The 17,911-nt window shown below is 47.6% G+C and overlaps 2 protein-coding genes across 3 annotated transcripts in view; one reads left to right on the forward strand and one right to left on the reverse strand.

Annotated features, from left to right (window-relative positions):
• Positions 1-17,911, reverse strand: part of LOC137433495 (receptor tyrosine-protein kinase erbB-4-like) — a 538,358-nt gene that overhangs the window by 259,583 nt on the left and 260,864 nt on the right. For both annotated transcript variants that reach the window (XM_078785237.1, XM_068125823.2), the window contains exon 3: positions 15,705-15,891. In XM_078785237.1, coding sequence (XP_078641363.1) covers positions 15,705-15,891 — 187 coding nt within the window. The remainder of the gene's footprint in view (positions 1-15,704; positions 15,892-17,911) is intronic.
• Positions 1-17,911, forward strand: part of LOC144894123 (uncharacterized) — a 554,169-nt gene that overhangs the window by 236,157 nt on the left and 300,101 nt on the right. The gene's annotated exons all lie outside the window — the stretch shown is intronic.

The following is a 17,911-nucleotide window of genomic DNA, read 5'->3' on the forward strand; positions in this document are numbered from 1 at the left end:
TGCATATCTGGTCACTGAATTCAACCACCAAGTGTATTTGAGGTCAACATAGGCCACATTTCTAAAATCCTAAATTTTCATCCGATTGACTTGAAATTTGAACAGGACTTGCATATCTGGTCACTGAATTCAACCACAAATTATATTTTAGGTAAACATAGGCCAAAAGGTCAACATAGGCCGAATTTCTAAAATCACAAATTTTCATTTGATTGACTTGAAATTCTAAGAGGATTTACATATATTGTCACTGAATTCAACCACCAACTATTTTTGAGGTCAACATAGGACAAAAGGTCAACATCGGTCAAGTTTTTTAAATCCTCAATTTTCATCCGATTGACTTGAAAATTGAACAGCATTTACACATTGAGTCACTAAATAGGGAAACTAACTATTTTTTTTAGGTCAAAGGGTCAAAGGTCAACCCAAGGTCAACCTTCCAAAATCATCATTTTTCATCTGAAAAATCATCACTTTCTTACTATTGACCCGAGCTTTGATCAAGATTGTCAATTTTAATCTTGATGAAATGGACAATTTGCTGTATCAATGGAATTTTTTTTCTTGTGGGTGGGGGGCGGATTTTGCAAGTATCGTGCCCTGCATGACGTCTTCTTGTTTGTTTGTTACTTACAAAATCGAAGATTTTTCAAGTATATTGGTCGGTTGCGTTTGTGGTTCTGTCTGTCTGTCTGTCTGTCTGTTTGTCACCGGCTTTCAGGTCACAATTCTAAATCGATCGTCACGAAACTTCACCAAGCTGTATAGGTCGTCCCAATTGAGAAGCCTATTGTTTTTGGTGTCAAAAGGTGAAAAGGTCAACATAGGCCAAAGGTCACCAACTTTGCCAAATTTCTAAAATCCTCAATTTTCATCCGATTGACTTGAAATTTGAAGAGGACTTGCATATCTTGTCACTGAATTCAACCACCAAGTATTTTGAGGTCAACATAGGCCTTCAAATTTAATAGGCCTTCATAGGCCTTTGTTTGTTTGTCACCGGCCTACAGGTCACAATTCTAAACCGATCGTCAAGAAACTTCACTAAGTTGTATAGGTCGTCCCAATTGAGAAGCCTATTGTTTTTGGGGTCAAAAGGTCAAAAGGTCAACATAGGCCAAAGGTCACCAACTTTGCTAAATTTCTAAAATCCTCAATTTTCATCCGATTGACTTGAAAATAGAACAGCATTTGCACAGTGCATCACTGAATTGGGAAGCTAACTATTTTTGAGGTCAAAAGGCCTAAGGTCAACTCAAGATCAAACTTCCAAAATCATCATTTTTCATCTGTAAAATCATCAATTTTCATCTTATTGACTTGAAAATAGAACAGCATTTGCATATTGCCTCACTGAATTGGGAAACCAGGGTCTTTGGTTGTTAAGGGTCTTTGGAATATTTTCAGTCTTTGGGGTATTTTCTGTGTTCGGTGTCTTTAGGGTCTTCTGGGTATTTTCGGTCTTTTCAGTCTTCGGTCTTCGGGGTGTTTCAGGTCTTTGGGGTATTTTAGGTCTTTGGGGTCTTTTGGGTCTCTAAGGATCTTTGGAGGATTTTGGGTCTTCATGGTCTTTTGGGTCTTTCAGGTCTTCAGGGTCTTTTGGTTCTCTTGGGTATTTAAGGGTCTTCAGGGTCATCGGGGTTGTTAAGGGTCTTTGGGATATTTTCAGTCTTTGGGGTATTTTAGGTCGTCGGGGTGCTGAGGTGGGGGGCGGGGGGGTGAAGATCTTTTGGGTCCTCTGGGTTCTTTAGGTTCAGTATTTCAGGTTACATTTGTGGGTGGTCAGGTAAGCTGTCCAACCAATGGGTGAAGAACGGACATACAAACACTTGCTCCATTATATATAGAAGATTATCTGTTGCTTGATAAAGTTTAGAGAAAAAAAGTCTAGCTTTCTATTTGGTTCATTCAGGGTGAGTAAATATGGAGTTGGTGGTACGTTTCAGGGCAGTGATTTGAAGGTGGGAAAACCTAGATTTGAAATCAAAGAGAAAACGTGTTGAAATAAAATATATATATTTCAGAACCTCAACCATCCAAATGTTTGACGTTCTGAAAATACAATCTTGTTTTTGCATCTTGGGCTTGGTTAATGACAATATTACCATAAGCAAGGCCTTGTTCTCCCACATTTGAGCTTTTGTTGGGGGTTAGAGTGGGTTTTTATTTGTTTTTGGATGTATAATAGCTCTTTTTCCAAATTAGCCTTTGCAGTACACGTTCTTCTTGTGTAGTTAGAAAATAATATTGTTGACACAAAGCCTGAATTTTGACTTTTATGTTGTCCCACCATAGAGCCTGCAGCTTCTGGTAATTCGGTGGTGGTCTGAGGATCCAGAAGGACAAATTCCAGCAATAACGGAGAGACTGATGAAAAGTGAGTTTACATAGAGCTAACTGAGCCAAGGTATAAGTACACCTGATTATTGGCAATTTTACAGCAGGTGAATTGATGAATGCTCGAGTTGTGTAAGCGCAAGAGATCATGAAAACCAAGGTTCCTTAGTAGGTCATCCAACAGTCTGGCCGGCCTAGGATGAGCTTCTGCACTATTCGGTTCCTGATTCGGTTGCATAGTGCAGTTGAAATCATCCCCCATTATGACGTACCTATGTATGTCGATCAATTTGCCTGATATACATGTAGGGTCCCAATCTCACATAAAAGACTCTTCGATCTGCACTATTTCAAGGGGAATTAACATTTAGCAATTACATTTCCTGTTGTCAATAAATTCCAGGGAGGCTACATGACTAGGAATAATTGGACAGGAATCTTGTGATGGGAGGAAATGGGTCCATAGCAGAAACGCATCGCTCACAGTGCGATCATTTGAATTGCTAAAGTACCATATTCTCCTAACCATATGGACCTACTCAGCCTGGGATGCTAGAGTAGCATGGATTTCCTGCAAAAAAAAATTGCATCAAGTTTTTCTGCATCACAAGGGTAACCACTCGAAGCTTCTGTAACTGGCTCCTGCCACCATTAATGCTGAGGCTACCAAAAATAACCATAGGGGTAATACCCCTGACACTCACCTGGTGGAATAAACAGTATACTACACTGACTAAAGGTATTTTAAACCAATTTGAATGGTTGCTAGAAGACAGGGCAGCATGTAGAATCATAACAACATAATCATAAGACTTTAAACAAACAAAATAAAAATACCTATTTTGGGGGGCAAACCCTCCCCTCCCCCAACCACATATACCTCCTCAGACCCCAATTTTTCTAATGCCTTGAACAAACATTGGTACATCACGGTTGGTGAAGGTCGTGGAAATTTTTCATCAAAATCGTGTGTAGTTTCAGAGAAGAAAGCAAATACCTATTTTGGGGTGTCAAACCTGGACCCAATTTGACCCCCACGTAATCCCCTTAGACTTCGATTTTCTTAGTTCTGTGAACAAACTTCTGTACATCACGTGTGATGAAGGTTGTGGTCAAGTTTCATCGAAATAGTGTTTGTAGTTTCAGAGGAAAAAGCAAATTCCTATTTTGGGGGGGGGGGGGGGGGGTCAAACCTGGATCCAATTTGACCCCCGGTAAACCCCCTTAGACGTCGATTTTTTGTAATGCCGTTAATAAAGTTTAGTCACAGCACAACAAATATCATTTGTCCAAGTTTGGTCACAATACCTTCGGCGGTTTCAGAGAAGAAGTTTCAAGTGTTTACGGACGGACTGAAGGACGATGCGCCAGCGCATAAGCTCCCCTGAACTTCGTTACAGGTGAGCTAATAAACACTGCAGGAGATGGTGTAAATGCTTTCTGAATATCAAAAAAACAATCAAACCCTTGTGGCGGACACAAAAGCCCACTGGCGTGGTGACATCATTCCACGCACCAAGTGGGCGGTGGCCACGCCCGAGGGGTAGGCGTGGCCTCATGATATACACCGGGCGACCAGCCCGGAGCATTTCAGTGTTACAGTGTAGTCTTACAATAAAGACGTTTGTATGTTACCGCTTGTCCGCTTCCTCCTTGCTCACAAGCAGCGCGCGTAACGCCGCGCTTTACTGGTGACCCTCGACGTTGGATCTGCCGTAGCGATCCTTCCGAACACGACGCCATTGCAATGGCCAACGACAAGGCAATGGCGATTAAACTTCCCGAATTTTGGGAGGCCCAGGCCGAAGTCTGGTTCGTTCAAGCCGAAGCCCAATTTCAGCTTCGGCGCCTCACCAACGACGACCTGCGCTACTGCCATGTCGTCGCCTCCCTCGGGCCCGGCACGGCCGCTCGAGTTGTGTCCGTCCTTCGCCACCCACCGGACGGCCACAAGTACGAGGCACTCAAGCGGCTACTCCTAGCCACGTTCGGCCTCACGGACGACGCACGGGCCGACCGCCTCCTGGATCTCCCCGAGCTCGGTGAGACGCGCCCGTCGGTCCGAATGGACCATATGCTGTCACTGTTGGGCGACGAAGCCCCCGGTTCACTATTCCGGGCGCTTTTCCGGCGCCAACTTCCAGCGCAGGTTCGCCTCGCGTTGGCCGGGACCGAGCTAACGGAACCCCGAGCATTGGCAGCCCAGGCGGACAGGTACTTCGCCGCTTCGGACACGCGGGCGAGCGTCGGCGTGGCCTTCACGGCCCTCGACGCTGATGTTCAGCAGCATGTTCCACAGCATCAGCTTCTACAGCACGCTGATGTTCAGCAGCATGCTGATACGCACCTCGTGAACGCCGCCACGCCCCGCCCACCGCCGCGGCGAAAACCGCCACCGCGGGGAAACCCGCCAACTCCACCGGCCTGGCGGAGCCAGCCGCGCTCCTCCAGCTCCACCACCTGGTGCTGGTTCCACGCCAAGTTCGGCCACGAAGCTCGGCGGTGTCATCCGCCGTGCTCCTTCAACGGGTCGGGAAACGCCCGGGCCGGCGCTCAATAGTGGCGATGAGCGCCGGCCGTTCGAGCAGCCTGCTGTTCATAACGGACACCTTCTCCGGGCGCCGTTACCTGTGCGACACGGGAGCGCAGGTGAGTGTCATTCCCGCCAGCACGTCAGACAAGCACGCCGCGGGTGGGGGCCCCGCGCTGCTTGCCGCAAACGGGACGCCCATCCGTACGTACGGAAAACGCTGCCTCTCTCTGCGGTTTGGAGGGCAGGTTTTCCGATGGACGTTCGTCACCGCCGACGTGCCCATGGCACTGCTTGGCGCGGACTTCCTGTGCGCTAATGGGCTCCTGGTCGACGTCAAGCGCAGACGGCTTGTCCAGGCCGAGACGTTCAGCTCGCTCGCTTGTGCATTGCCCAGCTCAACGAGCGGCTTGCCAAGCGGCTTGCCGAACGATTCGGTTCCGGCCACGTTGGACTGTACGCTTCCGGCAGCGGACGCATTCACCCGCCTCCTCGCCGGCTTCCCGGCCCTCACGCGGCCCACCTTCTCGGCGGGGGCCGTCAAGCACGGGGTGGCCCATCACATCCCCACCGTCGGGCCACCGGTCTACGCCCGGGCACGCCGCCTCGAGCCGACGAAGCTGGCGGTGGCAAAAGCGGGGTTCGCTACCCTGGAGCGACTCGGCATCGTTCGGCGCTCAGAGAGCGCTTGGGCGTCGCCGCTGCACATCGTGCCGAAGCCCGGCGGGGGATGGCGACCGTGCGGGGACTATCGCCGTCTCAATGATGCCACGACTCCCGACCGCTACCCCGTCCCCCACATTCAGGACTTTTCCGCCCGTTTGACGGGCAGGTCCTTCTTCTCGAAGGTGGACCTCATACGCGGCTACCATCAGGTCCCCGTCAGGCCGGAGGATGTCCTGAAGACGGTGGTCATCACGCCATTCGGACTCTTCGAGTTCCTGCGCATGCCCTTCGGTCTGAAGAATGCGGCTCAGGCATTCCAGCGACTGATGGACAGCGTCCTGCGTGACTTGGATTTTATCTACGTCTACCTGGACGATATCCTCGTCGCCAGCGCGTCCCGCGAAGAGCACCTACGCCACCTCCGCACGCTCTTCGAACGCCTGGGCCAGCATGGCCTGATTGTGAACCCCGCAAAGTGCCGGTTCGGCGCCGCCACAATCGATTTTCTGGGGCACCGTGTCACCAGGCACGGAGCCGTCCCCCTGCCGGCCAAGGTGGAGGCGGTGAAGGGGTTTCCGCGCCCCCGCACGATCAGAGGGCTGCAGGAGTTCCTGGGCATGGTGAACTTTTACCATCGGTTCCTGCCCCGTATCGCCCAGCTCCTGCGCCCCCTGCATGAAGCTCTCCGAGGCAAGCCGGGCAAAGGCGACGTTACCTGGACCGAGCAGATGGACACGGCGTTCACGGGCGCGAAACTCGCCTTGGCTAACGCCACCATGCTCGCGCACCCGGCGCCCGATGCACCGATCGCCCTCACCACCGATGCCTCGGACTACGCGGTGGGCGCGGTGCACGAGCAATGGGTGCGTGGAGCTTGGCAACCGCTGGCGTTCTTTAGCCGGCAGCTTCGCCCGCCCGAACGCCATTACAGTACCTTCGGCCACGAGTTGCTCGGACTTCACTTGGCGGTCAGGCACTTCCGCCATCTGCTCGAGGGCCGGGCGTTCACTGCCTTCGTCGACCACAAGCCGCTGATCTTCGCGATGGGCAAGGTCACCGAGCCGTGGTCGGCCCGGCAGCAGCGTCACCTCTCGGCCGTGTCCGAGTACACGACGGACATCCAGCACGTCGCGGGGAAGGACAACCCGGTGGCGGATTGCCTTTCCCGGGCCGTCGCCCACGCAGTCCACCTCGGCATCGACTATGCCCGGATGGCAGCGGACCAGGCCGCTGACCCCGACGTCCAGGCCTTGCGGACCGCCATCACGGGCCTCCGCGTCACCGAGGTGCCGTTCGACGGCACGGGCGTGGCCCTCTTGTGCGACGTCTCCCTCGGGCGTCCTCGCCCCATCGTGCCCGCGGGCTGGCAGCGCCAGGTGTTTGACGCCATCCACGGCCTGTCCCACCCGGGCGCGAGGGCCTCCCAAAGGCTGATCGCCGACAAGTTCGTCTGGCATGGCCTCCGGAAGGCCGTCCGCGGCTGGGCCAGGACGTGCCTCGCGTGCCAGCGCGCCAAGGTGCACCGGCACACCCAGGCCCCGTTGGCCCTGTTCACGGTGCCGGAACGCCGGTTTGACCACGTCCACGTGGACCTGGTGGGACCTCTGCCCCCCTCGCGGGGTTTCACCTACGTCCTCACCATGGTAGACCGCACCACCCGGTGGCCGGAGGCCGTGCCCTTGGCGTCGACAACGGCGGCCGATGTCGCGCAGGCTTTCATCGCCACCTGGGTCGCCCGGTTCGGCGCCCCCTCAGACATCTCATCCGACCGCGGCCCCCAGTTCACCTCGGAGCTCTGGGGGGCGGTTGCGCAGGGGCTCGGGGTCCGGCTGCACCGAACCACGGCCTACCACCCCCAGGCTAACGGCCTGTGTGAGCGATTTCACCGCTCATTGAAGGCCGCGCTCCGGGCCACCCTCCGCGACGGCGGCTGGGTCGACAGGCTCCCCTGGGTCCTGCTGGGCCTCCGGACGGCGCCCAAGGAGGACCTGCGCGCATCCGCGGCGGAGTTGGCCTTCGGGCAACCGCTGCGGGTGCCGGGCGAGTTCCTCCCCAACTCCACAGCACCATGGTCCGCGGCACAGCAGCGCTCCGCTCTGCAAGAGACCGCCCAGAGGTTCGCCCCGGTGCCAACGGCATGCCACGGGCACCCACCGACGCACGTCGCCCCGGAGCTTCGCACGGCGGAGTACGTCTTCGTCCGCCACGATGCCCATCGGACACCACTGCGGCCCCCGTACGACGGGCCTTTCCGCGTGCTGGAGACCGGGGCGAAGAACTTCACCCTGGACATCGGCGGTACTCCTGACCGCGTTTCGGTAGACCGCCTCAAGCCGGCCCACCTCGATGTGGACCATCCATCGCCAGTGGCCCAACCCCCACGTCGGGGCCGCCCTCCTGCGGGCGGATCCCCGGCACCGCCCAGCCCCGCCGCCACGCCGCCCCCCGGTCCTGCACCCATCCCAGGGGCAGCCAGTGGCATCCCACCTGGCATCCCTGCACCCCGGACGCCGCCGATCGCCAGGGGGCGCTTCGGCCGGGTCATTCGTCTGCCCCGCAAACTGGCCCTCCAGGTGCGCGGGAATTCTGGGGGGGCGCATGTGGCAGACACAAAAGCCCACTGGCGTGGTGACATCATTCCACGCACCAAGTGGGCGGTGGCCACGCCCGAGGGGTAGGCGTGGCCTCATGATATACACCGGGCAACCAGCCCGGAGCATTTCAGTGTTACAGTGTAGTCTTACAATAAAGACGTTTGTATGTTACCGCTTGTCCGCTTCCTCCTTGCTCACAAGCAGCGCGCGTAACGCCGCGCTTTACCCTCTTATTTACTCTAATATGGTAATTGTTCAAGAAGGAATTTGTGAAGGAATTTGTCATTCGTTCAAGGTGCTGGTGCTAACGCACCTAATCTTTATGAAGGACACCGAGAGATCTTTCCCATTCACCACCTAATGCTAGTAGATGATAGTCCATCAAGCCTAAAATCAAAATGAGGGACGACACATTTTATGATGAAATGCCCTGCCTAGCTGCAAAGCACCAAGCAGACAGTTTATAGTTGGGTCGGGATTCAAACCCAGACAAAACTCAAAGCACAGTTACCTCTGCATCACCATGTCAGACAAGTATTTTCCAATTCCATGGAGTTGCAATGTGTGGAAAGATTCTAACCGAAAGCAATTTTGTTTCGGGAAAGCATTGCTAATGTGTTATTTTCAATTGAGATAATTAAGCCTTGTAAAAGAGAAAGTATTTATGTAAATTATAATGTAACAACAATGAAACCATTTTATGCATTGTTACAAAGTGACTTATTCCAGTCGTGTTTTAGGCCGCATGCCAAAGCTAAAGGCAATCGAGAACCCAAGGATTAAAATGGATCTCTGAAAATGGCACATGTCTCAACAATAAGGCTGCATATCCGAATGGTTTAGGATGATTCGAATTTTCACCAGTGTTGGGCGATGAACAACGGTTTCAAATGCATTGATATTGCTCCACCGTAAAAAAAAATAGTATGGCAATAAAACATTTAAAACAAACGAAATGGGAGTTATACAACTAGCAACGGTACCTGCCCGTAGGGCGGGGCTTCAATTGGGAAGCCCAAATGAAAAGGCAAAATATCAGAAATTGAAGGCTTTTTTAATTTTAAACGATTCATATAAACATCCGTTAAATCATATCACATGCATCATCAAAATCTAAACAGTACATGGCGCCCATTTTGAAAAAAGTTTGAATTCTGCAAAACGGAAGCCGCCGCTACACGTCTTTCTCAGTCGCACGTTTATGTGTGAAGAGTACCCGCCGAATCTGTAACACGGAAGTGGCCGCTACACTTGTTTCACAGTCGCTTTGCACACGCTGCCATGTTACTTCGGAACCGCACGTTTATATAGGAAGAGTTCGTCAGGAGTCGATCTACTCTCTCCTGGTACGTAGAATGTCAACAAAAGCAACATCACTGTTCATATCGGTAAATATTATTCCATCGTGTTTGGAAAAACTGGAAAATTGGAAAAAAAATTGGAAAAACAATATGGCCTATTTTACTCCAAGTGGTCCCAGGAATACCTACCTAAAATATCGTTGCGATCGGTTCAGCCGTTTTTGCGGTACCTTCGAACGGACAGACAGACATTTAATGAATTATATGCCTTTGCCTCATAACATTACATCATCTATCTATAATTCCAGTAATCTCTGTGTGTATGTATGTATGTATGTATGTATGTATGTATGTATGTTTGTCTGTGACCGCTGTTTCTCGACAACCACGGGTCCGATATACTTTAAACTTGCCAGGTATATTGCTGGGGACCCGAGGATGTGCCTTTTCAAGGTTTCATATTAATCGGACAAGTAGTTACCGAGCTATGTCCAAAAAACGATTCACCCAATCAGAGAGCAGCGAGTTATCACGTGTGCCGAACGTGGCGAACAGACTCTGCCTCGGACGGCACATTTGAGAGCGTATTCATTTATTTCACGTTGGCAAACTATGTTGGCGTTAAACTATGTTTTAAAACTAATTAAAACTAATTTGCGATTCATCGTAACTGCGATTTGCGACCTTCCGGACAGTGAAGACTTCACTTCCGGCAGCCAATCACAGAACGCGTTGTTGCGAGCCGAGCCGAGCGCGTGCGCCATTACAGTTCGTAATTCGATTTCTTCCGGAGAAAATAATAATTTCTCGATTTCTTATGCGCATTATTTCTCCCAGAGCGAAGGGCGGAAGCGAAGAGCGTTGTTTTTTTTGTTTACGGGCGTACGGGCGTACGGGCGGGGTAGAGCGTACGGGTAGCGTTTTTTTTTTTTTTTGGCAAGGAACGGGCACCCACGTACGGGCATGCCCTAGTAAATTTAAATTATATAATGCAATTGTTGCGTATATCACGCTCCATAAGTTTCAAACTGATCAGAGCATTGTCCCTATTGAATTATGATGTCATAATTAAGGCGCAAATTATGTCATCATTAACACCGCTTATTCCCTCCCCATGCGGAGTTCTTTACAATGAGCCAAGTTTAATTTTTTCCCATGAAGTGGTTTCTGAGATATAGAGGTGCAACGTTTTTCAGTTTTTCCAAGATGGCCCCTGTACCACGTGACCTATGAATTCATAATTATCAATAAAAAATTCTACAGGAGGAAGTTAAACGGTGGGTGGTGCAGTACAATTTGAGTACAGAATTTTACCATACACGTACGCACACAGCCGATCGCTTAACCTTGCTTTTCGCCTCGCGAGCGCAGAGTAAAAACTAGAACAGTGCTCAGTAGAGAGCATACCTCCACCAGGCTGAACATTTCACGTTTTGATCCCACTGATAGGCCATATCTGAATTTGGATCTGTACCAAAATCTAATCAACTTGTTCTTGTCACATGACCAACTCATCCACCTAGTTTTGTCATGAGTCGTCTACAACTTTTTGAAATATCATGCTAGATTTAGTTTTTGGCCCTAATCTCTCAATGATGAAGAATCACTTTTTAGTTTTAATCAATTTTAATCATTTTAATCATTTCAATCATTTCAATCATTTCAATTCAATTCAATTCAATTCAATTAATTCATTTCAATTCAATCAATTCAATCATTTTAATCAATTTAATCAATTTTAGCTCTTTCACGAGCCTCGATTCAGTATACAAAAAAAAAAAAAAAAAAACTGAAATAATTATCGTACCTGGAGTTAATTATGTTATTTATCGTATCCCGATTTTTACCAAAATTTAATCAATTTGTCCTTGTCACACACCGAACCTGTACACCAGCATTTGTCCGAATCCGTCAATAACCTTTTGAGATATCCTGCTCACAGACAGACAGACTTCCAGACATACAGACATACGTCGTGCATAGCATGATACTTGCAAAATCCATAGCATGATACCTTTGACCAATGTTAACCTTTTGGCATATATTGACCTCAAAAAATATTGGTGGTTGACTTCACTCACCAAGTATGTAAATACTCTTCAAATTTCAAGATAATCAGTGAAAATTGAGGATTTCAGAAATTTCACCTACGTTGTTGACCTTTGGACTATGTTGACCTTTTGTCCAAAAGTGACCTCAAAAATAACTAGAACGGCACTCAATAGAGAGCAAACCTCCACCTGGTTGGCCATATCACTCAATGGTGAAGAATCAATTTACAAATTCTACGAGCGAGATCCGGATCTTCTCCAAAATTGAATCGATTCCTCCTTTTCCCACACATAACATGTCCAGCAAGTTTCGTTCAAATCCATCCATAACTTTTTGAGATATTCTGCTATGTATAGTTTTTGGCCCTATCTCCCAATGGTGAAGAATCACTTAAACATTAAACAATTCTCATATCCGAATCCACATTCAGATCTTCACCAAAATCAAATCCAATCATCCATGTCAGACAAAAAACCGGTCCACCAAGTTTCGTCCAAATCCATCAACAACTTTTTGAGCTTTCCTGTTATGTATCGTTTTTGTCTCGATCTCCCAATGGTGAAGAATCACCTAAAATTCTAGTAGCCTGTTCCGAATCTGGATCTTCACAAAAATCTAATCATTTAGTCCTTGTCACATACATTACATCTCTGCCAATTTTTTTCTGAATCAGTCTTCAACTTTTTAAGAATTTGTTCACAAACATATTGACATATCACGTGCCTTCGATACGGTCTGGCATCCCGCTCTGCTCACCAAACTCTCCTTCTTTGGTATCCATGGAAATCTCCACGCATGGCTGGCGGACTTCCTCTCTAGTCGTAGTCAACGTGTGGCCCTGAATGGGTTTCTCTCATCTCCTCTTCCTGTTCAGGCTGGAGTTCCCCAAGGCAGTGTTCTGGGCCCTGTGCTTTTTCTGGTCTTCATCAATGATCTCTCTGACTCTCTTGAAAATCCTCTCTATCTCTTTGCTGATGACTCTACTCTCTGTCGCTCCATTCCTCATCCCTCAGATCGGCAGTCTGCAGCCTCCTCACTCTCTGCAGACCTGGACAAAATCACAGACTGGGCAAACAAGTGGAACATGTCTTTCAATCCTGACAAATCTCACACCCTTACGATGTCTCTCCGAAAAGACCGACTGGACAACCCTCCCATCCACTTTCTGAATAATCCTCTCCAAGAAGTTCTGTCACTCAAGCTTTTTGGTCTCACTATCTGCCATGATCTTTCCTGGAAAAACCACATTTCAAATCTGGCCTCCAAAGCCAGTCGCCGACTGGGCATCCTCTGTCGTGCGAAGTCCTTCCTTGGCACACCTGAGCTCCTCACCACATACAAGGCTTTCATCCGCAGCTCAATGGAATACTGCTCTCCCCTCTGGGCTGGTGCTCCTGCCTCACACCTAGCTCGTCTTCACGCTATTGAAACCAAAGCATTCAGAATCATTGGAATCTCCCATGATGAAGCTAACTCCAAGGGCCTTTCACTCAGTCACCGCAGGCAGGTTGGTGGTCTTTCCGTTTTATACCGACTCCTCTCTGGCCTTGCCCCCCCCAGCTCTCTCTGGGCTCTGTCCCCCAAATATTCCTACAGGTCGCACAAGATCTGCCTGCAACCCTCTTATGGTTAAACTGCCAAAATCAAGACTCTCTGCTCACCTTCATTCCTTCATTCCTCTTTTCTCCCACCTCTGGAACAAACTCCCTCACTCTCTTCAATCCCACTCCACCCTCCAGGTCTTTAAAACAGCTGTTCACCACCATCTCTTATCTTCCCCCATCCAAAACCTTGATCTTTTCTACCCCCGCTAATTTCACCCCAAATCCACTTTTTTGAAATACCAACTTCTGTCCTGGAAGTCCTTGGTGTCCTTGTGTTTTATACTTCTCCCACCCTTCTCCCACCCTTCCCACGCCCCCCCCCCCCAAGCCCTCTCCCTCCCACACATCTCCCTGCTCTCAAATGTTGCGTTTGTGTGTTTCCCCTTCTCTCCCCATCTTGTCTTCCGCTCCCTCTTTTTATATATTCTGTTTGGCTGGTTGATTTGTTTGTGAAATAAATGTTAGCTCTTTCACGAGCCTCGATTCAGTATCCAAAAAAATAAAAAAATAAAATGGACAAACAAACAAATGAAAAATCGGTCAGAGACCGAGGACTTGCCGGAATGTACTTTTTTATCGGCCATTTTGGATCATCAAAAGTAAATAATGACCTCTGCCAAAGTTCAAACGACGTGGATTTAATCTCTACATGAGAGAATTCCACATAGCTATTTTGGCGGTGTATAAGCTAACAGATCGCTGTCTCCATAGATCTTGCCAAGGCCGTAACACCTATCGGCTCAAAATCCTTTTAACTGTTGACTTGGTAGTTTTTACAATGAAGGAAACATGTATCGGGAGTACATACGACATAGCGATTGTGAATGTGACAGCTCTGGGGCGTATTTCGCTTCGCATTGCAGTGACGCCGAGCACCAACACGGCGGCTGTAAGATTAAAATCTGGCTTCAAGCCCCCTCACCACCCAAAATCTATTCCGGCGAAACTATTGCGGCAAGTAACAAACCAACCAACCAACATACTTGCTGGAATCTATTCCGGCAAGAACCAACCAACCGACATACTTGCCGGAATCTATTCCGGCAAGTAACAAACGGACAAACAGACAGGGTGAAACATAACCTCCATCGACCTATGGTGGCGGAGGTAACGAAATCAGGATGAAGATCCCAAAGGAAATCCGCCTCATCGCGGTTTCATTTAAACCGTCAAATCCTTCCGCTGTATCACTCCGCCTCGTCCCGGCTTTACGCTGCGGTCAAGATTTTCACGTTTTGGGTGACCTTGAGCTTGACCTTGGGCCTAGAGAGTTAAAAATTGGGCACAGTCTATTCCAGGGCAAGGCAAATATGTGTGCAAAGTATGGCGATGCTTTGTGCAACGATGTAGACGTAGTACTGCACACAAACAGACAGACAGACAGACAGACAAACCAACCAACCAACATACTTGCCGGAATTTTTTCCAGCAAGTAACAAACAGACAGACAGACAGACACCTTTGGTGGCGGTGGTAATTATTGTTGAATTAAGTGACCTGATATGTAAATCCTCTTCAAATGACAAGTCAATAGGACGATAATTGAGGATTTTAGAAATTTGACAAAGTTGTTGACCTTTGGCCTGTCTATGTGACCTTTTGAACTATTGACCTAAAAAACAATAGGCTTCTTGCTTATGGCCAACTCAACCATTTGGTGGTTTCATGAAGTTCGGGTTGAAATTACAGACAATCAAACAAACAGAATAATGCACAAGATCAACCAACGTACCTGCAAAATCTTTGATTTTCACAAGTAACAAACAGACAGACAAACAGGAGTGAAAACAGAACCTCCATCCATCTTAGGCAGAGGTAATTATTGGCGCTGAGGAAGCGCCTCTATCGATTGACTTCCAGCCAGTGTAACGCTAATTCCTGTCACAGGAATTCTGAGATCATATAAGTGGGCGTGGCAGTTCCTGATTGGTTCGTGTTGGGGGACTTCTGGGAGAGGCTTCATAAACAAATATCCACCATTTTATTAACTCGCATAGCTTTGAGGCCTGCTTAGTTAGGCCCGTGCTGTCTTTTCTCCCTCACACAGGTTTATTTCAATTCTAATTCGATATATCATTTCATTTTTAACAGTCGCTAACATAGTGTTAGACTCGGTTGAAAAAATTGCCAAGATATATTTTTTTTAAATCGCTGCACGGTCGGTCATACACCGCCTAAAATAACAGACGGGAAAATGGCGAGATATATTAAAAATTCGTGGCGGACTTTCCAATTCCTTTGCATTAATTATATAAAATAATTCTGTATACTGATTTTTATTGTCATATTCTTCATTATGCCTATGTACTCTGAAATAATGAGGAATCGGGAATAACAAAAGTGGATATGTCAAATCTTACTCGATCCCATATTACATGTACTTTCATTGCATACAAATTATACTTCCTCCTAGAAATTCCATGCCCGAACCTCAGCGCAATCCAAGAGGATTCACTTGTTAGTATTATGCATCCTTTTTTAGTCCACTGACAACATGTTTATTTATACTGGCATATAAAAAAACGTTACTAAAATACAAGGAACATGGTAAAGGACAACCTTCAACCACCAAGATCAGTGTTTAATTACCCTGACAGGGGGGGGGGGGGGGTCCTACCGGTGAGACTGGTTAATCGTAGCTCCTTCACACCGTTGGGCCCATGCTTGCGATAGTTCAGAAGCACACTTAGGGCATATTTTTCTTCATGCAGCTTGGTACCACGGATGATGCGAAGGTTATCGAGGGGTACATAATCAATCTCGTTGATGCCAATGAGGACATAGCCCGACACCTCTCGGATTGACTGCAGAGATGGTGAATGGCAAGAGGGTGGGGTGAAAGAAGGGAGAAAAAGAGAACTGTCATGTGCAGCTCCCCATGACCAATCTCAACACGGCTCAACATTTGCGATTATTCCACAGAGATGGCACACGGTAATTACAAGGAAAATCTGCATTTTCCTCTGCATGGCTGGGAATATAATTAACGCATATATGTATGCTTGTGCGATCTGTGGCATGAGAAGAAAAGCAAACAGAAAAAGTCAATTATAGGCATGCATATATATATATATATATATATATATATATATATATATATATATATATATATATATATATATATATATATATATATATATATATATATACACACATAAAACCTTTGATTACATATATATACAGTCACGTGAAAAAGTAAGTACACCAAATGTAAAGTTTTGACGTTTTCAACATATTTCAACATACAGTTATTTGATCTTCATTTCAACAATATGGATAGATAAAGGTGATATAATATAACAAATATCATGAAACATTTACATTTTGTGGTCCATTGTATAATTTAAATAAACATAAATGCAAATTTCGCATGTGGAAAAAGTAAGTACACCCTTGGCTCTAATAGGTGGTATTGCCCCCATTAGCAGAAACAACCTCAAGTAGGCGTTTCTTATAACTGTCTACCAGTCTCCTCCATGCAGAATTCTTTCAGCTGTGGGATGTTTGAGGGGTTTCTTGCATGCACAGCTCGTTTCAAATCCCCCCACAACATCTCGATGGGATTTAGATCTGGGCTTTGACTTGGCCATTCCAGAACCCTCCATTTCTTTCTTTTCAGCCATTCCTTGGTGGATTTACTGGTATGTTTAGGGTCATTGTCATGTTGCAAGGTCCACCTTCGGTTGAGCTTCAACTTTCCGACAGATGGCCTCACATTATCCTCAAGCACCCTCTGGTACAATGAAGAATTCAAAGTGGATTCTATGATGGTGAGCTGCCCAGGCCCTGATGCAGCAAAGCTGCCCCAAACCATAATATTTATAGATATATATATAGATATATATAAATCTATAAAGCTCAGTTGACTTTTTGCTCCACCAAATAACAGCGAAACGGAGTTGAGTAAAAGGGTGAAAATTCTAGAGATGCTGTGATAAATAACTACATCTGTCGGTTTGAATGTTTGAAAGACAATAGACGTCTTGATCAATTTTTGAATTAAATTGAAATCCCGATTTATAAATATATATATACAGACTTGGCATTTAATATGGAATTTTTTTTTTTTCTTGACTTGGGTTTACTTTCTTAACTCAGTATATCAATCTGGTGAGTTTCTTTTACACTTTGGTGATTTATTTGTTTAAAGAACCATGTCACTGATTGTCTGTCGCATCAAGAAGTCAACAACAGGATTATATCACAGGTGGCGTGGCAAAATGAACGGACAGGTGCATTTGATGATTGGCTTCACAGTCGGGGATACAAGGGTTGTTGCGTTCTGTATTAGCGGAAAACAACTGCTGCACGTCTCCAAAGGTTATTGCCGCTTCCTCTGGAGATGGTCCGTCAACTCGACAATGCTGTTTGTCATGGAGTGGTGGCTTTACGAAATTATGGCATGAAACAGCATGCTATTGCTCGGCAGTATGGCATCACTCAAGGTCAGATGTCAAAGATCCTGAAACGAAATGCTCAGAGGGGTGTCCCTACTCCAATACCGAGGCCAGGACGTCCCCGCAGAACCACAAGGAGGGATGATCGCCAGCTGCACCGGTTCGTCCGCAATGGCCGTACCAAGTCAGCTAATCGGCTTGGGGCTGAGTGGCAGCAACTGGCAAATGTGCCTGTCTCCAGAAGGCTATTCAACCAACGACTGGTTCAAGCAGGCTATCGTGCCAGGCATCCCCTGAGAAAGCCACGCCTGACCAGACAACACTGCCAGCGCCGATTGCAGTGGGCCAGAGAGCACCGTCAATGGCAGCCAGGACACTGGAATCACGTGATCTTCAGTGACAAGTCTAGATTTCTGGTCTATCGTCA

Source organism: Myxine glutinosa, chromosome 10 (genome assembly GCF_964187855.1).
Source record: "Myxine glutinosa chromosome 10, kmMyxGlut1.1, whole genome shotgun sequence".
Classification (NCBI taxonomy): Eukaryota; Metazoa; Chordata; class Myxini; order Myxiniformes; family Myxinidae; genus Myxine; species Myxine glutinosa.